Genomic DNA, 27,656 nt, shown 5'->3' on the forward strand with positions numbered 1-27,656 from the left:
GGCACCAAGGCACGGAAAATTTGGCATGGGATTCAGAACTCTTGAACTGCAATGGGTAACTCCTTTCAATACACCATCAAAACACACCAAAGTTAGGTTCCCTTTGGCGTGGGTCAGACTTCTCACATCTGATTCTTTTTTTCCTACCCCTTCCAATCTCGAGTTCTCTGTGCCTGAAGTGGCAATCTATTGCTGTATTGGTAAGGAAATATTCTGCTTTTATAGAGACAATTTCATTTTAAATTACTTTCCGGGTCAAACGCTGCCGTGTAATGAAAGTTTGGAACCTTACACAAACCCAATAAAAGGCATTACAATTACTTATTAGTCATGGAATTTTCCCCCCTATCACCGACCAGATAGTTTTGCTTTGATAGCTCCATTATAGACAGGTTCCTTCTTCACTTTTCCTACCTTGATTTCCTTTGCAACCTATAGACGCTATCATGAAAAAAAAATCCTCAACCATGTAACAAGAAGCTTCATCTTGCTGTATTGAAAAGCCCTCAGGTCATTGATACAGAAATAATTCTGTTAAAATGTTAGCTAAAGAAGGTATCACAAATTAACTGGAATGTGCCAACAAAGACATACATTCTGGAGCAAAGATTATTCTAAGTCTACTTATAAGTAACTGGGATATACCTCAAACGTTTTGCTTACCATGTTGGAAATGTGACATTCCTACTCACCATTGAAAGGAATAAAACTGAGATCACATATGCTTGCAATACTAGTTCAGTCTCAATAGAAAAACCTCAATTTCCAATGTGACTGGATTGAAGTCACCTTGGTAGTGTGATCCTGACAAGTGGAAAACTTAGTATGGAAACAACATTTAACCATGACGTCCTTCAATATTATTTTCTTGGAAGCTATTACTATCACCAACGGAATCCATTATGATTTCAAACTGTCTTTTTATTGATATTCACTGTTTTCCAACCTGACAGTGGCCGATGAGTCATATCAATCTTCCCTTAACATTAGAATTAAAAGACTCAGCCGTATATCTAAAATGGACGGACCACTTGCAATAAGTCTCCAGATTTTAATACAACTGTCATTTCCAAAGCTTTACCTTTCTTCTCAGCTGGAAAAGGTTTGGATAAGACTGGTTTATCTGAAGCAGATTCAGAAATTAGTATGACATATTGATGTTGCTTGTTTTAAGGCAATCTTTTTTTTTTTTAAATATTTTTTAAGTGCAAGAAGCAACTGTTGTCAGCTGTCAATCATGAAACCACAAAATAAAGTCCTTTGCCCGGCCAGTAGATTTGCAATTATCCTGATGCTGGTAAACTAACCATCAAATTATAGCCTTTTCTCCTGCCTCACCCAGATTTCACAGGGGCTGCACACCCAAATAAATGCCTCGTGGCTACCCATTCATCTAACAGCTGGAAAGATGACACTTGACATTTGGAAACTTTGCTGTGAAGATTGCTGCCAGGCTTTCCCATTAGCTTCCTGGTGAGAATGTAAGGTCGAATAAGCTGCCTCAAAACCTGCAAAGGGTAACGGAAATACTCTAATATTAAGCCAGTGCAATTTAAATTTCTAATTTTCAAATCATAGTTCTTTAGAGATAGACACCACTGGTATTGGTGAGGGCAAAAGAATGTCTTTGAAGGTATTAACATTATATTTTAAGCAATGATAACAGGTATCTTTTACTTGAAAGTTAGGACAGAAGATCTTTTAAGTGACAGAGACTGAGACATAGATACATTCTTGGGAGACTGTTTTCTAAAATCCCTCCCATATTTTCAATCCCTTCATTTTTGTCCCGAGGACAAATGTTTAACATGAATCAAAATTACTGTTCTTTGATTTCTGCTTACATATGGTAACAATTATGAAGATAGCATTAAAATTCTTACAACCTAAAACCGGGGGCCTCATTTTGAAAATCACAGCCAGCCTGAAATAAAATTGAAAGAGTAAAGGCGCTACTATTAAGAAAATTCTGCCATTTTTCTACATCTTCCAGGTATACACATGTGCAACACTTTCTAAGGCAATTGTCACATCAGAAAGTTTCAATAGCTAGTCTTCAAATATGTTTCACAGATGCACAAATGCTCAGAATAGCAAGAAGTAAAGGAATGAATGCCAATAATTTAATTACATTTTAAGTCATGCTCTTTATAGACCACATTAATTTTTGAGTTCTCTATCTTTACAGAGTCTTCTTATTGTGTGTGTGTGTGTGTGTGTGTGTGTTCTTGTTAGTATTTCTCACATGAAACATGAATGAGTAGTCCTCCATACATGTTGTCACATGTACAAATGTAGATGAAATCAATAGTATGATTAAAAATAAAAATGAAACTTCTGAAAACAATACCTGGAGAAGGATGCTGAGGAGAAAGCCAGTGACCTGAGTTTGAATTAATCCTTGGCCGAGGATAGAAACAGTTTTTAGAGTCAAGTTAGTAACGCTGGAGTGTACCTCATTAGCCACAGTGACAGATAAAGATCCGTACAGGTGTGCATGCCAGGCCCCACACAGTAAATCAGCACAGGTATAAACCTACTTCTCCCAGACCATACTATGGCAAAATCTACCAAAAGTAAGTGCAGTTCCCAGGAAGAAGATGGGAACAAGAAGATGGAACTGATGGGACTTCTTTGTCTTCAAACTAAAATCTAAGAACCATTCCACACCTCCTTCACAGTGGTCGATGGCTTGAGTGTGTCTAGGCTAGGTACTGAAATCACAAATTCCTTTCACATAGCCTATTGAACTGCCATCAGATGGTAATGACTTTCTGTCACTCTTGACCTGGGGCAGATTTGAACTAGTGACCAAGAGGTGAAAGGCTCTCTATCTCATTACCAATCCCCCGAGACACCTGCTTCCCTCAAAAACCAGCAATTGTTCTGTAGCTCAATCAAACCAGAAGCAAATACACACACAAAAAAACCTGAGGCAGAAGAAAAGTAGGTCACCACTACAAGGAAGGTCTGATACATTGAAAGAACTCATACATTTATTTCAAAGTACACTCACAAACTATGTGCAATTGGGCAGAATGATAGTAACTTTTAAAGAACTTCATTATAACACTCACTAATCCATCTTCCAAGTTTTATGGGGAAGTTGATGATAATTTTGTAACTAATTCATCATGTCTCCTGAAATCACTTTGACATACAGCATTCTAAATTTTTTTTTCAACGTTTAATGATTTAAAGCTTAGGGTACCTATCCTTATTTGTTGTGTTTGATTTATATAGGATGAAATTCACCTGGAAGAAAGTGATTTTTTTTTTGCTCCTAACTTTAAAAAGAAGTTTTATACAAATTATTTCCTTTATTTGCATTCCTAACCACTCTATTTATTATTTGTTATTCAGTTAGAAACTCTTTTGTCTCTTGACATTTATATTTCCAGTTATGTGATTGCTTTTTACAGCAGGGACATGTAAATTTAGTGGTTGCTAACTTCTAAGAGATAGTATGTACATTTTTTCTAATTTGTGGAGGGGAAGGATAATAATAAAATGCTGAAACAAGATACAGGTTGACCCATTGTAACAAGGAGATGCACAAGACACTATTTTGAAAATGAACTTTTCAACTTGGTGGGGGGGAGGGAGGAGTTGGGGAGGTGGGAGGAAAGGGACAGTAGGAGAAAAACAAAGAAGGGGATAACAATGTTCAATAGGAAATGTACTCATTACTTATGTAACTGTAACCCCTCTGTACATAATATTTACAATAAAAATATATGAAAAAGATAGTTGCAAATTTGAAAGAGAATTATTATTATTATTATTATTATTAGTAGTAGTAGTAGTAGTATCCTGTTTGAATAAGTTCTCACTATATAGCCAGACTGGTCTTTAACCTGTGATCCTCCTGCCTCAGCCTCCTGAGTTCTGAGATTATAATCATGGATCTCCAGGTGTATCTTGAAAGAATTCTCAGGAAAAGGATGCTGATATAAACAAAAAACTCACACTACTGATGTAATTAAATCAGTAAACTTTAAGATTATTATTTCAATATCGATCAGATTTACTTGATGCATTAACACAGATGTTCAGTTTATAAGAGCTCCTTCTCAGAACCACAATATCTAACCCCAAGAAGAGCTTCTGGTCTGGAAACTGGCTGTGTTCTATTTCCAAATTTGTTTCTCTGTGAGAGGATATAAACATAACTGTAATCATAGAGTTTTTATTCTCTCTCTCTCCCCACTATTATTTTTTGCAAATAAAGCTTTTGTGAATACTGGAACAAAGTAAGTGCTCAGTTTTCTGAAATCTTTGTACATTAGTAACATTTCACTTTAGTGCTTTTATTAGGAAGGACCTGAGGCCTTGGGCTCCTAACCAAGTTACTTTCAGCTAACAGACTAACTAGACTGATCCTTTCCCTCCTTTTATCTTCCTATGTACTAGAAGTCTGTACTGTGAGTATGTACTGTGAGTCTATGAACTTTCACTTTTCCCAGGAACACTATGTGGTTATCGAGTTCACCATGTTTGTTTTTAAAAGCTGTCAGTGTTGGTTATAAATGTGACTCAATATTAGATAAATTAATGACTGTGTGAATTTTAGAAGGGAGGGAGCTGATTCTATAAAAGTTAAGTTGAATGTTTTCAAAAAGACATCATTATGTTCAGATACAAAAACAAAGTTGCTGTGAAGTGTGGATGATATGATCGCAGGTCAACCCTTCAGAAAACCAGAAATTGCTTTGCAGGGCTTTGGAATATCTTACTCTACCCCCCCCCCCCAAAAAAAAACAGATATAGTATAGAATAATCTATGTTGAGGTTTAGGTAAGCTATGATTAGAACAGTATTTAATTCAAATGGACTTGGTCCTACATTTTAAAAAAATGAGAAAATGTCTAAACCTTAATGAATATGTACATCTTTTATTCTGATTTCCATCTTAACTTTTCTGATTAACCAACTATCCACTGAATTTGGGCTTCATAAAATAAGGAAAATTTTATGTGCTTTGGTGTTTTCAAAGGAATGTTCTGGGTTTGTCTAATTTAAATTATTCATGGATCTTCTATATTTATTTATGTAATTAAAAATACTTACTTTTATTCTGCATTAACAGATTTAGCTCTCCAATCAGACATCTAGTTTTCCCTCTCTTTGATCTTCCTGGATGTTCCAAAATGTGGCATGTTCATATTCTTAGAATATGTCCACTTGATCACTCTGGTTAAGGTATACTCTTAACCAGAGCCGAATTATAAAAAGAAAACTACCTTCAATCATAGTCTTCTAGTTTCTCCAGAGGGCTCAGGCAAAGTTCTAATGCATATTGAAAAAAAATTATTATATATTCAAAAAAGTTTGTGGAACTTTTAAATTTGTATTATTTTTGTCTTTTTTAATTTTAATTTTATTTTCAAGGTGCTGTACAGAGGGGTTACAGCTACAAAGTAAGATCTAACTTACCCTCCTCCTCATTGTTCTCCCTCTTTCCCTCTCTCTCTCTCCAATTCCCCCCCCCAAGTTGTCCAGATCATTTTCAACATATTGTCTTGTGATTATCGCTGTTGCATTGGTTCCCACTTTGTCCTTTGTCTCACCATTTTGTTGTTTCCCTTTCCTTCCCTAGTTCATTTAAACACACACATACACACACACACACATACACACACACACACACACACACACACACACACACATTTTACTTACCTAATTTTTTATTATCATTAAATAGTTGTACCAAAGGGTTTCAATACAACATGTGGGTACAACGCATCTTGATCACTGTTCATCATTCACATTTTACAACTGTCTGAAAGCACTGTAGAGGGAGGGGTTAAAGACTGCTGCTAATTGTCAAGGCTAAGAATCCAGGGTTGAACAGTGCCAGGGAAACAGTGGGATCAAGGGACAATAACAGTCCAGCATGAGTTCCAATTCTAGCTTCCTCACTGACAAGACAGTCACCCTCACCAAGTTTATTCATTTTTGCCTCTATTTTTAAGAATCTGGGAAACAAAGAGCAAGATTTTCACTGTGCACTTGCAATACAAGGACAGGACAATGGGGAATAGATGTTGAACAAATTGTAGCACTTTTTTTTTTTTTCAATGATTGGCAAGTGAATATACAAGGTTAGGCTAAGAGGAGGGTAAAAATCAAGGACTACCTTTTTCATGACACTTGGCCGGTAATTCTTGGTAACAGTGACCTCTAAGTGACCATGTATATATAAATATATATAAGTACAGATATGGATATATTTACTGGTTATGGGAAACTTAAATATTATTATGTCATACATTTACATATTTAAAGGGAAACTTTTATTTTAGATTTAATTTAAATATTTAATATAAATAATTTTCTCCCTATCATTATTTTTGAGTTGCATTTTTTCCCATGGTACTCTCAAATTTATCCTTAGTATTTAGAAATTCTTATCCAAATAAGAAAAAAAAAAACCTACTTAAATATGACTAGACAATTCCCATGAGAGGAAAACTCAAATATGTCTGGACACCAAAATATCACACTGTTATAAATCTGAGTTACTCAAGAGTATATTTATTTAATGATGGGATATATATATATATATATATATATATATATATATATATATATATATATAAACATACATACATACATGTAAATTATCCTGAAAATTTCACACATTCAAAACAGGACAGAGAATAAGTGCTTCCACCCATTATGAAAAAAACAAATTTTAAAGTGTGGTATATTTCAGGTATTTATTTATTATGTATCTATTGTGTGCCAGTACATAGGCTTGACCTCAGGACTTCTTGTTCTTACTTGCTTTTTTATTAAAGGTGTTGTCCTGCCACTTGAGCCATATTTCTACTTCCAGCTTTTTTGCCACTTAATTGAAGAATCTTATGGCTTTTTCTGTCAGGGCTGGCTCTAACCCCATCCCTCAGATCTCAGCTTCCTGAGTAGCTACGATTACATGTGTGAACCACCAGGATCCTGCTTACATCAGTATTATTTTTTTTTAAGAAAAGGAAGTTTACTATTATAAATAATGGCTTTTAAGAAGGAAAATGCTAATACACTGGGAAATACTTTTTCTCACATTAACACAACTCCTGTCACTGTGTTTTACATGCAAATAATTTCTACCCTGTCTGTAGCTCAAATTAAAAGTATAAGCTGGACTATCTTCATGCTGTTTAAATCCTAACATAACTATTGATCTTCCCTCACACTTTTCCTACATACTCTCTATGTTCAGGGACACAGTATCTACCGCGTGCCATTAAGGGACCGTGAGTAGAAATGGCCACACAGGTGTAAGGTTCATAGAAGCAGAAGCACTTTGATGGCATGTCAGGAAGGCAATCATTCCTAGGAATTGAAGGAAGCAGCATAGCCAAGGTACCCTAAGCTGGAGAGTTTCTGGGCCTGGATCTCATTCAGCAACTCCCTTTCTCTGCGAACAGTGCTCAACGTATGAAATCCCGCCCAATAACACACATCGTGTTCAAATATTCTAGTTACTTCCATTAATGCTTTTACTTCCTTTCCTTGTACCTTTTGTGATGCTTATCTTGATTCTCCATCTTGACACTCACATGAAACAGAATCAATCATTATCTCTTCATGCTACCTCCAGGCCTTTACATTTTTTAATAATTATGCGTTTGCATTACTTTAGATTTACATTTACCCAACTGATTCCTTACTAAATAGTGACACCTTAATGGCAAGTTTTATGTTTGACTTCACGTTTATCAACCTTGTAATTATCGTTTCCTATAAAAGCTAGCACTTTAAATTATTTTTCTTGAATGAATAAGTGAATGGTTCATGCATTAATGACTTCACAGAGAAATAGATGCATATGGATAAGTGAGTAACTAAATGCTTTTAAATTTTTCTGAAAGATAATTTCAGTCTTCATCTGTTATAATTGTGAACTTCAAGTTTAGATTTGATTATTTAAAAAAAATTCCTTTTAGTGCAATTGTTCAATTTTGATCATCTAAATGGATTGACACCCCCTCCCCAGTATCCCATTAAACAATGCAAACAACAAATATTTCTAGGGCAGGTCATGTTAAAATCTTTCCATAAGTTCTTTCACATAGTCTTCCCCCTAACCCAATATAATAGTCACTCTAATCATCATCATTTATTAATAAATAATAAATAATACATAAATTTAAAGACTGTGTCCTTGAGGGATGAATATCTTGCACAAGGTCAGTTCAAAGTGTTGAAACTGGGTCTTAAATTCACTCTATAATTCACATGCCAAATTTATAACCACTGTGTTAATCTCTCTTCATTTATTCATTGAGGCCCAATGTCAAGTGTTGGGCCCAACAGCTGGTACTCAATAAGTGGTAATTGAGCAAATTAACTAATGAAAGTTAAGCAAAGCTCTCTTCAGACATCTATGGGAATTACTGAAATCTCCACAAAGATATCTTTAAATAGTATTTGCCTAAATAAATATATTACAAAGAGATTCTAACAGTCCAGCTGCACAGATTTCAAGCATTCATTCATGCTCTGATGTGTTTATTAAATAATTATACATATACTGATGAGTGGTCCATTTTCTTCCAGACTGAAGTGAAAAATAGGACTAAGGATCTTCATTTAGATACAATTCATGGACTATAGAAATTATTCTAAATAAATGCATTTCCAAGGAAACATTTTTATATTGCTCTAATCATTGTATAACAAGCCTTTTAGTTCTAACTCACCTTAAAATTCATTCAAAATGAATTATATCCAAATATCTTCACTATATAATGCATGAATGCATTCTACTTTTGCAGATATAGCAATAAAGAAGGATGGCTACTAATGTGTGAAGAAAACTAAAAAAGCAGGCTTCAATCAAGGAATACATAGGAAAGTAATATCACCAAGCCTTGAAGAGGCAAAGCAGGTGTGGATGGACAGGTGGGATCCAGGCAGATAAAACAGGCGGAGCATGTGAAAGATCCAGTTAGAGGAAAAATCTTGGTGTGTTGAAGAAAATTCATTGACCTCACAGGCTAAGCAGTACAGACAGGAGCCACTAGGGAGAAAGAGCAAATCCTGCATTCTAGACAGAGGACTCTAGATGCAGACTGGATTATGGGAGAAAAGAGGACAGGAGGCACTCTGAAGTAGGCCAGAGTACAGAATGACAGTGTGAAAGGAAGAAACCCATTCTCCCATCATGTCCTGTTAGAATAACAACAGTTAGCACTGATCATCCAACACCCAGGCAGGAGGGTGGAAATACTGTTTCTATTTGACAGAGATTCTACTTTCTATCTCAGCTGCATTGACACTGCAATTCAACACTGGTTGGATAAAGACTGAATTCTTCAGCCAAGTCTAAAACCCTTCTTGAGCATGAAAGTCTTCTTTTTATTATTTTGAACGTTATTCTTCCTAGCCTCATAGCTTTTTACAAAAAGCTGAAGCCTATTTTATTCCTTTCACGAATGTGTGGAAGCTAAGTAAAATGATTGTCCATCTTTTAAATGAAAATTTGTCAGATTCAGGAAAGTTGAAAGTTAATGAAATTCTGGTTGTTGTTAAAGCACCATTAGGGATCCTTTAGTGTTCAAAAAAAAAGCACCAGTGGCTCACACTTTTAAATCCTTGATATTGAAGAGGATGAAGAAGGAGAAGATCATGGTTTTAGGCTTCTGGAACAGAAAAGTGGGAAAGACCTCTTCTCAATTTGTATCTGGGTACAGTGGCACATAGCTGTCATTGCAAACTACCTGGGAATCTCAGATTGGGAGGATCATTGTTCCAGATTGTTGGATGCTAAAGTCTTAGAAGAATAGAAAGGAAGATGTTATGTAGGAAGTAAGATACCAGGACCCATACACAATTAGAGAGAAGGAAGAGGTTCTAGGTGGAGAAAAGCAATTCACAATAACTTATTATGTATTTGATGAAGGACTATAGTAAAGAAAGGCTTCAAATATTGGAGGGGTGATAAAGTGGTTTAAATATTCATATTATCACATCTACTTTAGGCTTCTGTAGATGTTGGAATAACCAGTGTGTACTACAGTTCCCAGCTTCCCCCCATGAAGATAGAGTCTCATGGACTTTTCTGCTCAGGCTGGCCTAGAACTATGATCTTTCTAATTTAATCCTCCCACACATTTTAGGATTACAGGCATGATCCATGGTACCCAGCCAAGGGTTGGAAATGAATAAACTATTCTTCCCAGGTTAGCTTAGCACTTTGATCTTAGCCTCCCTAGTAGTTAGCACTACAGGCATGAGCCACCGGTACCCTACTCACATTTTAAAAAATTTGATATGGCATCTCCTTCACTGCCTCTTGAAACCAAACTTGGTCTCCATATGCAAAGGCCATAAACTGTTTGCATTCATTCTTGGATGCCTCTATGTCTGTCAAACCCAGGTTAGGGCAGAATCAACATCTCACGTCTCACAACTCAAAAATGCTAAGGATGAGGAGAACATCAAGTCTGGATTTCTCTGTCAGCAAGTGGTCCTGCTTGAATTATACACAGAGTTCAAGGAAAACTAGAGTAGACTAAGCAATCACAGCTAAGAGATAAATACTTGAGAAAACAGTGAATACAAAGGGCATTATGTTATCATACTAGGAAACAAATCAGAGAAACCAAAGGAAGGGAAGGCAGAAAGACACACTGTCAGTAAAAACTTTCCTGGATAGGAAAGAGAAAATAAGGATTTGTTTTTCAGAAACAGTCCATGTAAATGAGGGAATTGTACTATTTATAATTAAATTGTAGAGCAAGAATACAATAAAGCACTTACCTTTAGCTAAATGCTCTCAGTCTTATTAAGTCATATTTAGTTTTACTAAGTCTTACTAAAGAATACAATTAAGATCTAATAGTTTACTTTTGTTCCCCAAGACCACAGAGTTCTTAAGCCAGACTAAAATCTGTATATTTCATCTTTTTTGTTTTGTATTTTATCATTAAAAATATTAATTAAAAATTTATAACCAAAACATAATCTATTTTCTTTCTTTGCATTCTGGCGCACAAATTATAGACATTAGGACTTCATCTATTATAAATGAATAGACCAAATAGTTTTTGGCCTTTGTATGATCATTACGAACACCGAGTCTAATTCTTATCATAGAGTGGCCTATCAAGTTTGATAAATGTAATATATTTTATCTTTGAAAAATATTTTGAACACACCTAAGCTAAGAACTTCATGGCATTCCACACACAGAAATGAGTAATGAATTTTTCAATCAACTCAATACTGTCACTATTGCTTCTGTTTGTTTAAAATCATATCCAAGTAAATACACATGGACATATCTCATATGATTTTTATACATCTAATAAAACATTCTATAAAAGAATGTCAAATGGAAGTTTATAAAAGTAATTATCTGTTGTCAAAAAATTGCTAAAATTTATGGTAAGGCCTACCTGTATATATTTGTGGATATGCCAAGAGGCTTGCTTTCCGTCATTCACAGACTCGACAGTAGTGTTAGCCACACCAACAATATCACCTCCTGCAAACACCCATGCTTCACTGGTTTGCATAGTTTCTGGATCTACTTCTGGGAGACCCCATCTGTTAAATTTTATTGGATGCAAGGCTTCTCTGACTGGAAAAAAAAGAAAGAAAAGAAAGACAACAGAGTGAGTAATCTGTGTATCATAACAAGAAGTCAAAAATTAAGAAAACAATGTGGTAAATTACTGTCCTTTTAAAAAAATATTTCCACATCATTGCAAAGTTGATATATAGAGAGGTTAGTTACAATTACTTACATAAACCCGTGAATGAGTACATTTCTTTCTGAACCATGCCACCCTATCCCTTGCTCTCTCCCAGTTTTTCCCTCCCATCCACACGGGCTAATTGCATAGTTCATTTTCCACATAGTGTCTAGTGAGTCCCAGTGCTGTATCTATTCACCGTTTGTCCCATTTTCTTTATGAATCCCCTAACCTCTTAAAGACAAGCTAACGAGCAAGGCAAAAGGAAAATACAACGAAAAAATAAAAACAGCAGCAACAACTAAACTCTTGTTTCCATTTCTTGGAATTCATTGTTGTAAATGTTATTTTATCATGATAATATGTACTTGACTATTGGATCTTTGTGATCTGCTCCTATGGAACACAGTTATTAAGCTGTTGTGATCCTCTCCTAAGAATATCCTCCTTTCATCTCACTGCATGAATGTCTAGAGACCTGCATAACTTACCATGTTCCAGTGTATTCTTTCTTAACCATCCGTTGTCTTTCCTTGTAGATGTATAGGCACCTTCTAGTTATCACAAATGAGGGAAAACATATCAACTGTGTTTCTTTGTGTCTGGCTTACTTGGCTCAATATAATTTTTTCCAAGACTTCCCATTTTCTTACAAATGTTACAATATCATCCTTTCTGAAGGAAGACTAAAACTCCATTGTGTATATATACTACATTTTCTTCATCTACTTATTTATGAGGAGCATCTGGGTTGATTCCATATATTGTGTATGGTAAATAATGTAATGCAACACAATACAATATTATGCAATACACAAGAATACAATACAATACAATGCAGAGTTTTCTCAAACGATTAAACAGAGAGCTTGCTTATGATCCAGCAGTTCCACTCCTGGGTATTTATCCAAAAGAACACAAACAATGCCACACCAACGCCACCAGTACAACCATGTTCACTGAAACTATTACTGTTCTAGAGATTGAAACAACTGTTTTAAATGAATGATAAAAATGAGAACTTATGGGGCTAGGAAAGTAGCTCAGTGGTGAGTGCTTGCTTAGCATGCATGAAGCCCTGGGTTCAATACCTCAGTACTACATAAACAGAAAAAAACAGAAGTGAAACTGTGGCTTAAGTGGTAGAGTGCTAACCTTGAGCAAAAGAAGCTCACGAACAGTGCCTACGTCATAATTAACAAAGTGTTAACCATGAAAAGAAGTGCAGAAAAGTGACTAGCAGCCAACTATGGAGAGCAGAGTAAGCTGAACTTTAGGACCAGTATACCGTGTGATTTAAGTGTAACATTTCAGGACTGACTGTGGAGCCGTATCTCATTGTAGAAGGAGCTATAACTTACTCTAACTTAAAAGAGAAAATAAACTACAGGAGAAATATTTGGAAACTTCCAACATAGGAATCAGGGCTGTCAAAGACCTTGATGCATCAAATATATAATAAAATAATGAGATGTAAAAGTGTTATTCTGACACCTATAACCAATTCCTTTATAAGCAAAAGGAATGATAGCATAAGCATTAACCTCAATGTACACTTAATTGTAGCTTTCTATTTAAAGAAACAGAAATAGCTGTTATAGGGCAAATGCTGATTGTGTTTTCCCGCAGGACTGTAGGCCCCATAGGAACAGAAGTATGTTCCTGCCAGTCAGGCCTCACAGGTTTTTGGATCTTAGAGCCAGTGGTCTTGATGGTTGGCTGGATGAGTGAATGAATGAATGAGTAGCTAAGCAATGCTGTTAAGTCACATTTTTAATCCTCTGCTATTTTTATTTCTTATGCTATCTTACCTTTCAGCAAGAGTAAAATTAAATATTCATGTAATTATTTTCTATGCAGAATAGCATTTTGAGATTTTTCTAATGTCTTTAAAGGTCACATGAAAAGAAACCTTGATCATTGTTCCTCATTGCATAACAGATCATCACTACCATCTGTGGATAGTTGATTGAGTTGCAAGAAAGTAAGTGAAGGTGGCTCACCAATTCAGGCTATCTTAAGCATGTGGACTACATCACGTTGTCATTGAATGCCATGGGCTTTATACATATAGGCAAGGACTAAAATGATTGCCTTCTGAAGAAATGGCCTCGTCTATCTAAAATTCTGATATAATAAACATATAAAGGTGGCTTTTAATTGGGAGATAATTTGAAATTATTTCACTCAGAGATAAAATCTTTTCATACACTTATCTCAATTTTCATAGGAATAGCTTTGTCAGTGAAGCAGATATTTCACTCTAACTTGAACAAGGTAGAGATTGCACCTGAGTTGCAGATATCACTGAGAGCATTCCAGAGATAAGGAAAAAAGAGAGCTATCATAGTTGGCTATGTTAATAATTTCAATTAAAACACAGACCATCTGTATTGATTTTTAATATTTAATATGGACTTGTCAATATCTAGCAAACAATCATTGGAAAATAGGAACCTGGGCAATGTACATGAATAGAAGCAATCTGCAGATGTCTGAAATGCTTGCTTTCAGTGGTTCTGAGCAGCTACTTCAAGAAGAACTGCTTATCACAACTTGAACACCAAGTATGTAGGATTGAATCACCCTCAATACTGTAGTAATGTCTGTGTGAACACAGGAAATACTTGTACACTACTCATGAATTCTTATAAATATAGGAGTAATTTCAGTTATTTAGCCATATCTTAAAACTTCAAGTATCTAACTTGGAACTCAAATCAAGGATTCAGTTTTTTAAAAAAAAGAAAATTAAAACCTATATACATAATTTACCAATGAGGAATTCATTTATGTAGCAGTTTCTAATGAGGAAGACCTTCATATAACCCCCATCTCCAGATTCCTGGTAGCTCTGTTACATCATGGCAGATGCATTTCACTTGGGGAAATCAGTGTAAATAAACCTCAGAGCCCTATCTGCTGCTCTGCCTTGATGGAGCATGGAAGAAAGGAATGCTTAAGTTGATGAAAAATGTATATGTACATCCACAAACCAAGTAACTACTTGCCGTTGATGCTGAGGCATTAAGTGGATATTCATAGAGGGATTGTATTTTCCCTTGTTTGTAAAATAAGGGGTACAGGAATGTTCTATTGTGATCAGGTATCGTTTCCTTACAGATTTCTATGAGACCCCCATCACGACGGACAATGCAGCTTATGTCCAAGAGGCTCCAGAGTGGAACAGAAAAAGAACTTGTAATAAGAGCCACCCCGCCCCCTGCAACAAAATGCTTCTTCACAGCCCATATTATTCTGCAAATGAGAACGAAATATGCTAAATGATATGGTGCCTGGAATTTTATGCAGTCTTTAAAAAGCATGAAAACATCCTTAATTCATACCAAACATTCAAGATTTATGCTAATTTTCTGCTTTAATTACTACTGTGTTCAAATGAGCTTATTTAAAAAACAAAGACACTCTGAGGTAGCTTTGTAACAAGAAATGCTTTTGAAATAGGAACTTTTAGTCAACTTAATGTGATGCACAAGATGATTTTTTCTTATATAGACTTAATTGTATTGTGACACACAGTTCTTCAATAAGCCACAGCTTAAAATCAGAGCCACCATCCCTGGGGGCCACAGCACCAGCAGATGTAGATTGCCAAGGTCAATTTAACTGATGGAGCTGTGCTGTCATATACAAAGAAGAGAAACCCACCAGCATATGACAAGTATATTTCTCAGTATTCATCAAAAGACGTCAAGAAGACTAGATTTGAGTACGCAGATAGAAATTAACTCTCCATCAACAATGCCACAGACATCAGAGTGCAAAAGGGTGATTAGTATTCTTCGAGGAGTTTACTGTGTGATAAGACAATGGAAGGGAAGAAAATCTTTCCACGTGGTAATGAAATGATGTTTTGAACACATAGCTGCATCCATCTATGCCCTCGTTGTTTCATTTTATGTAACCTATTACCCAGTAAGACCAAAGCACAGTGAAACAAAAACGCAAGCTGTGACCATAATCTCGGCAATTCAGAGCTGAAAGCAAAAGCCTCAGCTAGTGCAAATAAATTTTAATTATAGGGAAAGGCTGTCAGAATTTTGATGAAATAAAACGGATTAAGACAGACTAGAACCGGAGCGTATCTTCAAACGAAGAATATCATTTGGATGGTATATTTTCTTTCTTCCCCTCCTCCTTCAGTATTATGTTATATTACATATATTCTATACATTATATAATATATTCACTATATAGAATATATTCTATTCTATATGTAATAATAATAATAATAATGCACTGTCCCCAAACCCACTGGGAGCCACCGAAAAGATTCTTCCTCTTCCTTCATCAAACCCTTGAAAAGATAAACTAGATAACTTTCCAATGCCTCTTTACTTTCCCTTATTCACTTCAAACTAGTGTATTTTCTCATCTTCCTTCCGCTCTTACTTTGAAAAAAACTTGGCCTGGCCCTGATCTTACATTCTGACAGCCATTCTTTTGTCTGTCTTTACCTAATTTGTCAGAGCCATTTACACTGCCTGCCTGGTTTTCTCGCCCACATATACCTTCCAGTCTGTCCATCTAAGGAAAGGATGGTGGGTCTATGGTCACTGAATTCTGTGTCCTCAGTCCTCCTCCCATGTGCCTCTCTGTAGCACACAGTAGCTGAATCTCATTCATCACATTTGCTCTTGTTTCCTTCCTTCTCAGCTTGCAGAATGCTCTTCATGGTCCTTCTTGGGCCTGGACCTCCTCCCACTTCTTTCTCTTCCTCTTCCCTCAGTCAATCCACTGCTCACTTTCCATCAGAATTTATAGTACTTTGGGGCATTGAGCTTCATCTCAAAGCAAACCACCCCAAACTATTATCTTGATTTCTTCCTCTTATTCAGGTCCTGCTGGCTATCCCACTAGAGATCACAACCTGGATGTTCTAGTTAGTGTTCCTTCCATACCATCACACCCAATCCAAGCTCATACACTTCCCCTGCTCTTTCCCCCCTTCCAAGGCTGATGATGACTAATTACTAGTATTACCATCTTTCGTTCCTCCCACCTACTGTGACTACTCTTCAAAATACTGTGACTCTCTTCAAATCCTGAACATTATGATACCTTTCCTCACGTTAACTTGTCCGGAGAGGGCACTGTCTCACATTTCCTAGAAAATATCCAAGCTATTATGAGGGAAATCCTTTATCTTCCCATCAGCAAAAAGATAAATTGCCTGGCTTTCCTGCCTCTCACTCTTCCCCTGTGAGGATTTAAAAACTCTCCCTCCTATTAGGGGCCAGTGTTTCTGTATCATCTTCTCCTCTTACCTACAAGGAGTGTTTCCTGCTGGCTCATACTCTCATTCCTCTATATTACCTCCTTGAAGGTAGGGATTTCCTCTAAGTTGGTACATATCGAGAAAATATTGATCAGTTTTAAACGATATGAAACCTACATTTGCCTGTTGATGTTTTCTGTTAGTGAGACACTTCATTAGAAGCATTCATTAATTTCAAGGGACGCTTGCTTTGGTGCAGGTAGCAGAGGAGCTAAGAAAGGCACTCAAAGAATGAATCTTCATGCAAGAATCTGTGCAAAGATGCTTTGGTCTCATCCTCACCCAAGGGTGGCGCTGTCTCCCTTGTTCTCTGGTCAGCATGCATTAGACCACTTGGTCCTCATCCAGGTTTTTGGCTTGGCTTCCATTACATCAAACCTTTCATCCTGATTTTTTTTTTTAATTTTTAAACCTTCATTGCTACTTCCTCTTTATTTTGTCTCTATCAAATGGTCAAAAGCACAAAATTTTAAAAATCCTGGCATAGTCTTTGAATCTTTGTTTCCAGTGATCTCAGTATCCACTCAGTCGCTAAGTCTGTGATTCCATCCGGGGAAGTTCTCTACCAGCTGCTCTGATAGTCTGTTCATGTTATTCTTAAGTAATATTAAGAAAAACAATCCTTACTCATAAATCCTTTGTTGTTGGCAATTCTAATATTGGGCACATTCATTTATTATCTCTTAGAGAACTCTTGAATGCTGATACATACTTAATACCACCAATAGTTATTAGAGACAGTATCTGAATTTGGTTATTTTCAACTCAAAAGCCTTCCTTGGGTTTGGGGACAAGGAAAAATGCCAAAACAGACGAGTAACAACAGTCACTTAAAACTTTACCAAATGGAAGATACAGAGACTCATAACCTGAGTTGTAACTTCATTGCACAACTACTTAATAACAATAATACAAAAATTAACAACAAAAAAAAACCCTCATCACAGACAGTAACTACAATGAAGTAGGTAGAGGTTGGAAGGACAGTAAACAATGCTAGTCTTGACTAGTTTCACATGTGGAGACTTTAGGCCACTATTTTTTGTGAAATTAACTCCTAAGCACTTTCTATTTAACTAGGTATTATATGATTTATTTCAATTATTTGTTTCTATGCCTGTGAGTTCAGGGACTATATCTGAATAGCTGCATCTCCATAGCTGACACAATGGTATATAAGAATTGATTCCCCCCCCCCAATTTTAGTTGTCTAATCCATTTACTTAGCATTCTTATTACATAGCATAATGTCTTGATTGACTAATTCCAGTGTAAGTCTATTTCCACAACAAGAGAGTCAGCTCATTATGGAGAAGAAACCCAAATATTTCCCCCTGAACAATTTCTAAGTTGACAAACTGGCTGTCTAGAGAAGAACAGACACATGATTCCTCTCCTTTGATTCTTTTGCTATTGGATTTCATTACTGCAATGCTTAGAGAACTTTCAGTTTAGTTCTGCTCTGTGAACTCAGGCAAACTAAAGATTTGCTTTGCTTCCTCACTATTCTCAGGATAAACAGCTTCCTTAAGGTAAATACAATGGATGGATATCAGTAATAGCCCTTAGCAACTCCTTTTGTTTTACTTCAACTCTACTGGGAGTTTCAATCCCCATCTTCTAAAGTGACTGACTAATCAATTCAGAATTAAAATCATGCGAGCACTTCACCTTGATTTGCTTATTTCTCTGCAATAATTCCATCTATTTAGGACTCTGAACTCCTTGAAGATTTGATTTCATTTTATCTGGAAGAGATCTCAAGGAGGTCAGTGTTCTTGAAGTAAATATATGGGGATTGTTTTCAAATTCTCTGCTGGATTCCCAAATGCTGCTCTTTGATTTGCTTATTTATATTCAATGATACTGTCTACTTAAGAGTACAGACTCCTGGAAGGAATAGATCATCCTTTAATCTGATTTGGACCATAATCATCATAATTCTATGCACATTTGGGTGCTTAATACTTCTTGATAATGATGAGACAGAAAATGGAGGGAAAAGAACACCCAGAAAAGCTATTGAAATATTTTCCATGCATTTCTCAGTGAAAGAAACAGGCTGGATGATGCCATCAAGTGCTCTAAACAATTACAGAAAGGGGTTAAGAAAAATGTTTAATATAAAATTCCCATTTACTTCATTTAATGCATAAGTAAAAACCCATAGAGAGCCAGTAGTAAATTATGCTACTTGTGAAAATAATATTATTAAAATACAAGTGAATGCTGAAAAAAATCTTTTAATTAACAAAATAAATCAAATGGAAAAGATTTCCTAAAAAGAGCTTTGAAAGTTAAGTCTATGTGTGTTTGACTGCCATGACTAATTATGTATCCATGTAATGTGTGTTCAATTTGGGCTTATTTAAATAGCAGAAATGCTCATTAGCTGCAGTATATCTGTGAAGCTTCAGTAAACAGTTTAATGGTTTTTATGTTTAACCAATTTCATAAGTTCCTATAATTTTAGCTTTAGCAGCTCATTAATGTTATTTTTTTTGATATCCATCTAATGGCATGGGTTTCTTTTTTCCTTGTCAATCGTCAGAAGGCACACTTCAGTGCAAATTCAAAACACATGGCAAAAGTATCTTAACAATTTTAGTGCCTAAGTAAATGCACATCTCAAAATATAACTTCTTTATAGAGAGAACCAGTGGTATTATCATGACATTGAGAAGTATCTGTGGTATTGGCAAAGCTTCTAACTCAATAGAATCAATAATATTACTATTGGAAGCTATTGAGTGATTTCATAAGCCTAGGGCTAGTTCTGGGCTATCATGTGTATGTAACTCTTTGGAACCTTACAGAAGAGGGATTATCTCAATTTTTGACTTGAGGATTGTGAGACAGGTTATGTTGCCGGAGTTATATCCTCACAATTTGTACCACTACAGCTATGGAAGTACAGACTAGAGATACTGATAGGCATTTGCAGATACACCTAAAGACCTCAAGACATTGAACACATTTATGAGGACTGGGTTATATTGTAGAAGAGAGAATACATATTCAGATGAAATATAACCAGCCACTTATTTTTTTTAAGTGCCAACAAGTACAGACTGGAGTCAAGCTCAAGAAAGATCCATCTGATTTGTACAGCAATCAATGTATTTCTGAGCCACCTCAGCCAAAGAAAGTGGTAATTTTAAGAAGCATCAAATTCAGGACAAATGAAAGGTAGAACAACAACTTTTTCCATCTGGAGCTTCATGGATAAATAAAAAAGCAGAATGAGAAGGGTTAAGGAGAGAGAATCTGAAAACAACACCAGGCTGTTTTTCATAGGAGGTTAATAATAGCTATATAAGAGAAAAAAAAAAAAACCTAAGGTATTAGCTTGCCCTGATTTTTATTCATTCGTTCAAATTGGCAAGTAAATCTGTGTCTTGTAACACTTTTAAATCTTGCTGCCCTCATAGAAGCACACTGCAAGTAAGAGACCTATACTTGGGGTAGAAAATAGAAAAGCAAAACAACAAAAACAAAGACACAGGTAAATCACATGAAGGAAAAGGAAAAAGCCAGAAGATGAGGCTGAAGAAGAGTTGGGGTGGGTATCTCTGACCAAAGGCAGGACAGAGCCCTTGATAGCCTCCTTGAGAAAGATGATACCAGAGCTAAGCCAGGGTGGATAAGGTGAGCAGGCACTGGGAGTGGATGCCAGGATTTGAGGAGAGCAGCCTGGTTAGAGCTCTTAAGAGAGTAGAGTGATGTTTTCCTGGGTGGAGCAAAACAAGTAGGATAGGAGGTAAAGCCTGAGAACTCAGCAGGGCCCCAGCAAATTCTTCTATGGCTGGTTGGCTTTCATGTAACACTCACATACACAGTACTGTGAAATGTTTCTGACCTCTTTATGGATTTTCTGTAGGGACATCTGAAAGGATGTAATGTGTGTTCAATTTGGGCTTATGTAAATAGCAGAAATGCTCATTAGCTGCAGTATATCTGTATATCTGACAGATTAATCTATCTTCTCATTCACTTATTCACTCATTCGTTCAGTGAACATGTATCAAGCTAGGGACTGTGACAGGTGCTCTGGACTGAAATATAAATAAGCTACCCTCCAGTTGTATTGTTAATTTAGAAAACCTTCTGATCCTTTAGATTTCTGGCATGCACTAACACTGGACTAAAACCCAGAAGTTTTCCATCTTCAGACCCACGAGGGGCTGGCAATTCTACCACCATCACTGTACTATTTATCATGGTCAACCCTATGTGCCGGCTAATGTGTCATAAGGCTGGATCCTATTGTGGGGAAAAGTCATGCTGCCTAGGCATTTATGCCATCTGTTCCCTGTTAATTCAGGTCCTTTCTCTGTCTCAATTCCCTTAATTCCTACCCAGTCCTGACTCTGTGACATAGTCCACTACTTCTGAAAAACAATAATAACAACAAAACCTGTCCCTGCAATAGGAAGTCGCTTCTCTCCTCTGTGTATGCCACCAACGTTTTATCTGTTTTCCCTTTTGGCATTTTCTACCTAATACCAATCAGATTTACTCATGGTTTTCCCTCCGAAATGAGACTACAAGCTCCTGTACAAGCAAATGAATGTATTCATTTATGTGTAGTTTAGAAAAACAGGCTCCTGAATACTTGTTAATAGTGAATAAAAGAATAGGGTGTTGGATTCCATAAGCACATAGGACAGATTACAGAGGTGACAAATTAAATGTGAAGCATTTGGTCTATCTATCTGTCTGTCTCTATGTGTATAATTGTTTGTGTATGTGTGTGTGTGTGTGTGTGTGTGTGTGTGTGTGCGTGCATGTGCGTGTGTGTGTGCGTGTACCCTAAATTTACTAGGCTTGGAACAATCAGTAGATATTTACTCAATATATACTATGCAGTACAATATGCTGGATTCTCCTTCCTGTACTTTTGGAGAAAATGACTATGTAAATAAAATTTCTCTGAAAATCCTTTGAAGAGCTTTTTAGTTACAAGGTACTATGGCTATTATGGAGAAAAAGATGGTATCAAAATAGGATGGCATTACAGCCTTTGAGCAGTGGCGCTGATACTAAGTATCTGTTTCCTCTTTAGCAATGCTAGCATTTTACTTTTAAACTGGGTAACGTTCCTAACGAGGGTAAATATTAAATGCAATCCAATATAATTTACCAATTAAACAATAACATGCATTCAAATCATTGACTAATTTAACTGAAGGTGATTCTAGTTTTAGGTAAACATTCTATCTTTTTCATATTTTCCCCATAAGAAGAATACCAAGGCAAAGCACCAAACTAAATACAAAATGTATTATTATTGATAACAGTATATACTATTCAACATCACTTCACAAGAGTACCTTGATTTCACGTCACAGCAGTTGAGTTTTGTCTCACATTTCAGAAGAAAAAAATAATAACTTATTTTTTATAATAAAATAGCATTTTATTGTGCTAACATAACTAATGTCATACTAAAATAAATAATATTTAAAGACAAACATAATGTTCACTGTCAATAAACTTCAGGACAACTATGCATTCACAATATGTGAAGTCCTCTTGGTAAATTTTATTCTTTTCTGTTCTCTGAAACAATTATGTGAATTTTTTCCTTCATTTTTCTCCCAACAAAACTTGTTACATGCCACTGCTCTACTTCTGGTATGTAATCTTTGATTTGATGGAAAAACTACTTTGATTTGATTTATCCACTGTCTCCCTGTAAGAATGCATATGATATCAACCACCAGTGAAGCCTGGAAAATAAAGATAAGAAAAGACTCTGAACAGAGTTATTCACTGGGGAAACAAACCGATTCCTATGCAGTTATTAAAGGGAAGTAAAATAATTACAGAAATATCATGTTGTGCTTCAAATGGATGTCTAAGGCAGTTGTAAGTGATGTGATGTTGATTCTAAATCACTTTCAACACTGTTATCAGTTTGACCTGCCTCCTCATCATTTCTATCCCTTAAAGTAATTCCAAAGAAAAACTTTACAAGAATTTCATTATTTTGAATGGTTATTCTAAAGAAATGCCAGTACTTGTATAAGATCCCATCATTTCTTCTCTCTGCAGAATATTTTGTCATAGAAATACAAGAAATCTTTCAGATAGAAAAAAAGAAGAGTTTTCTCTGATTTTAAGAAACTACGTACAGTTGTACTTTGAGGCTCTTCAGAATATTAATTGCTCCAAATAAAATTAAAAGCAAAGCGGCCTGGAACTCAGAGCTTGTATCTGAAATTATAACTACTAAGAAGGCTGAGATCTGAGGATCGTGGTTTCAAACCAGCCAGGACTCATCTCCAATTAATCATTAAAAAAGCTGGATGAAATTGTGGTTCAAGTGGTAGAGCACTATAGTGCCTTGAGTAAAAAAAAGCTAAGAGACATTTCCCAGGCATTGAAGACAAGCCATAGCAACAGCACAAAGAAAGAAAAACAAGGCAAACAAAATATTTTTAAAAGCAAAGCAACATATGGGATGTATTTCTTAAATAAAAGTATTTTTTTTCCTCCTAAATTTCAAATGGTTAGACAAGGGTGTTAACATGTCTAATTTGTACATATTTATGTGTCTAGTGGGTTATTTTTGGTCAGTCATGGGGTCTGAACTCTGGGCCTGGGTGCTGTCCTTCAGCTCTTCAGCTCAGGCTAGTGTTCTACCACCTGAGCCACAGCGCCACTTATGGCTTTTTCTGCTTATGTGGTGCTGAGGAATTGAATCCAGGGCCTCATGCATGCAAGGCAAGCGCTCTACCACTGAGCCACCTCCCAGGCCTGTCTATTGTTTTTTGATCAGACATCTCTTCTGCCATTCTTCTCTACATCATCAGCTCCACCTCAACACCCAACTCATTTAACATTTTCTACTTCCTTTATCACATATGTACATTGAACAGTTTAGTTAAATTTGATTCTCTTTCCTCTTTTCTTTCATTCATCCACTTTCCTCTCCCTAGTCCTGCCTCCCCATTCAAGCTTATTTTAGTTTCCTGATAATCATTTTGTTAAACTACCAGTTAACCATAGAACAAATATCTTAAAAAGGTCCATCATTTGTCGGTATAATTTGTGGAGGGGAAGGGGAAAAACAAGTCATTTAAATAAGGATACAGGTGGATCCGTTGAAACAATGAGAAGTACAAGTTGTCATGTTGAAAACGAACTTTACAACTTTGGTGGGGGGGGGGGAGGATTTGGTGGAAGGGGGCTGGGGGAGGATGGGAAGGGATGGGAAGGGGAAACAAAGGAGGAGGCTACAATGCTTGATAAGAAATGTACTCATTATCTTGCCCATGTAATTGTAACCCCTCTGTATAGTATTTTCACAGTAAAAAATAAATAAATATTAAAAAAGGTCAATCATTCACATCCCAAGATATGTAAATGTTAGAGTAGTTAGGCATTATATATCATGAAATGGCACTGGGTGAACCGTGCGCATTAGTAAAAGGGGAAGCTATGGCATCCTGAAATCAGGCCGTGCTTGACACTCTCTCAAAACGTTTGCCATCAGAAAATAAAACAAGGGATGGTAGGGGAAAAACAAAAGAGGGGGTAACAATCACAATAGGAAATGGACTCATCACCTTACTCATGTAACTTTAAACCCTCTGTATGGTATCTTTACAATAAAAATATGTACAAAAAGAAAACAAAACTTGCAGGGGAAGGATGGGAAAATGGTAGAGGGCATGGATTTGTTGGAAGTACACTATATATATGCAATTATGCAAGTATCACAGGAAACCGTGTCCTATTACACACATGCTAACTCAAAAACAAAAGTATCAATATCTTCTAAATGTGTTAGGTGATAGACTACTACAATCCTAGAATAAATGCCTTAGGTACTTAAAAATCATACTTTTGTAATAAGTTATAATAACTTTTATTCATTTCAATTAATAAATAATGAGTGCTCTTGAAAATAAGTTATGACACTGAAAGAGCAGGCAAGCAGGATGGAATAACACCTAATGTCTCTTTTCTTTCTTCCTTCCTTCCCTTCCTTCCTTTCCCTTTTTTCTTTCTTTCTTTCTTCCTTTTCTCTTTCTTTCTTCTTTCCTTCCTTCCTTCCTTCCTTCCTTCCTTCCTTCCTTTCTTTCTTTCTTTCTTTCTTTCTTTCTTTCTTTTTCTTCCATCCCTCCCTCCCTCCCTCCCTCCCTCCCTCCCTCCCTCCCTCTCTTCCTTCCTTCCTTCCTTTCCTTCTTTCTTTTTCTTAAACTATTTTTTCATGTCATTCCTGGGGCTTGAACTCAGAGCCTCATGTTCATTTTTAGCTTTTCTTCTCTTTTCTTTTTCTTTTTTTCCTGGTCCCGGGACTTGAACTTTGGGCCTGGATGCTGGCCCTGAGCTTAAACCTATCACTCTACCACTTGAGCCCCAACACCACTTTTGGCTTTTTCTAAGTAGTTTATTCAAGATAAGAGACTGGCTGTGAACCACCATACTCAGATCTCAGTCTTCTAAGTTGCTAGGATTATAGTTGTGAGCCACCAGCACCTGACAATATTTGGTGTTTTTGATCCTGGTTGTCACCCTACAACTTGAGCCGCACATTCAGTCCTACAGTGAATGTCTGTTCTCAATGATAAATCCAAAGTGTCCATCCCTGTTTTTCTCAGGCACATCTATCTGTTATGCTTTGGAACTCTGCCAGAATTATAAACATCTTACTACCTCTAAGTTAGACATCTCATCCCCAACCTCCATATCAAACACATGACCAAGTTCTGACTATGCTACTTAGGAAATTTACCCCGATTCTGAATTTTCTTTCTTTTTCCCCTCAAAACTTTGTCCACCTTATTCGCTGTAACTTTTGAGAAAATTCCTTTGATGTCTTGATTGACATTCTTCTGTCTTAATGTCAGATCATCTCTTCTTAACATGACAGTCATGGAATAGAGGTGTGCTTTTTTACAGTCCTGGTAGTTTCTTCTCTGTGGAAAAAATAACCACTTGCGTGACATCTATGCTGTCTCTCTGAACCTTTCACATTTTTTTCCTCCAAAGCTGAAATTAGTGATTGTAATTAATGAATTGAAAAAATTAGGCACATACAATAGCACTGCCTTGGCAAGCCGGCTTGGCAACTGACAACTGAACACAAGTTCTCTTTCTTTCCTTGAATGAAACATCTTATTGAGCTGCACCAAATAAAGGGGCCCTACCTTGTAGAATTAGACCCCATTATTGAGTAATTATGTTATTTGTGCACTCAGTAATAGAAATAAATTTGTCTAGTAATCTCAACCTTCTCCACAGCCAGTTCTTGGGTTGGTAACTCCCAACTAGTTGAAGCACATTAACCATAGTTAAAAATACAAAAAAGAGAAGGGGAGTTTCTAAAGACCTGGTAGAATTACCTCATTCAAGATAAATGTCCCCATTCCTGGGCATGGAGGAACCTATCTGTAATCTCAGCACATTAGAGGCTGCAGCAGGAGGATCCTAAGATGAAGAACACCTTGAACTACCTAGCATAACCCAGCATCAAAAAGAAATGATTAAGCAAACACACACACACATCTCTCCACTCCTTAAACGTAATTAAAATATAAAAGAAGCTCATTTAAGCAGAGAGTCCATTGGCTTCTCAGACATTGATGATTCTATTTCCTGCCTTCTTATCCCTGCCCACTTTCCATCATTATATAACTGCAGCATTGTCCCTAGGTACCCAGATTCCTTCCACTGTCTGCGCATGAGCACGAGGCCATTCTGTCAACCCATACTTTGCATAGAGATTTTTTTTTTCCCCACAGAGAAACTCCTACTCAACTCTGCAACTTAGGCTCAATGTCATCTCAAGTTATCCCATGTGTGGCAATACGTGTGCTAGCATGCCTCTTCCTCCCATTAGTTAATACATCGTTGAGGGGCAAAGAGCTCTGAATACCACGTGTCAGGTGTGTGAACAGGGTTTACTGCATAGGTGTGTATAGATAGATGAATGCTCACTGCAAGGAGAATCATGAGAGAATCAATATCATAGAGCTCATAGAACCAAAATAAGGGTCCAGTTTAGAAATAGAAATGGAAAATTTCTAATTTCTTTTATGAAGATGAAAAGATACATGAAATACGTAGGCTGGTGACAACTTTATAAAGACATATCTTTTTCCTCTTACAGCTTTTTTATAAAGGGCTGTAAAATGACTAGTTAATCTAAAAGTGTGGTGTTAAGCAAATTGTGTAATCTTCCTCTTCCACCCCCATTCCACCTGGAGACTCCTCCACATCCTGCAGATATCAACTCCCCAGCCACTTCCACAAGGAAGCTGTTATGAACCGCTAGACTCTGCTCGGTGCTTTCCTAGGACTCCAAACTTCTCCAGGAGAAGTTTGGGCCATCACTGAGATTGTGAGTCCCACCCTTTTAAATGGTGTCTTCCAGGAGGCAAAGTCTGCATGTGCCTATTCACGGCTTCATCCTCAGCTCCTAGCTCAAGGCCAGCAATAGCAGACAGTGGAAGATAGTAAGCAAACAAGCATGTGAATTCAAGAAGGTAGAATATAAGATAACTTACATCCTTGCCAGCATGTTTGGAGAAAAATCCAAAGAAAAATCCAAGGCAAGGTAATATATCATAATATTGCCAGCTTGTTATAAATTGAACTGCCCAGTTTCTCAGTTCTATCTCATCTATTTTTAGTTA

General features: G+C 36.5%; 1 protein-coding gene across 3 annotated transcripts in view; it reads right to left on the bottom strand.

The window, feature by feature from the left end:
- Positions 1-27,656, bottom strand: part of Dpyd (dihydropyrimidine dehydrogenase) — a 709,900-nt gene that overhangs the window by 362,170 nt on the left and 320,074 nt on the right. For all 3 annotated transcript variants that reach the window (XM_070007768.1, XM_070007767.1, XM_070007769.1), the window contains exon 12: positions 11,409-11,593. In XM_070007768.1, the coding sequence (XP_069863869.1) occupies positions 11,409-11,593 (185 nt within the window). The remainder of the gene's footprint in view (positions 1-11,408; positions 11,594-27,656) is intronic.

The sequence above is a fragment of the Dipodomys merriami genome, unplaced genomic scaffold, assembly GCF_024711535.1.
Source record: "Dipodomys merriami isolate MVZ:Mamm:240054 unplaced genomic scaffold, mDipMer1.0.p SCAF_7, whole genome shotgun sequence".
In the NCBI taxonomy this organism is placed as follows: domain Eukaryota; kingdom Metazoa; phylum Chordata; class Mammalia; order Rodentia; family Heteromyidae; genus Dipodomys; species Dipodomys merriami.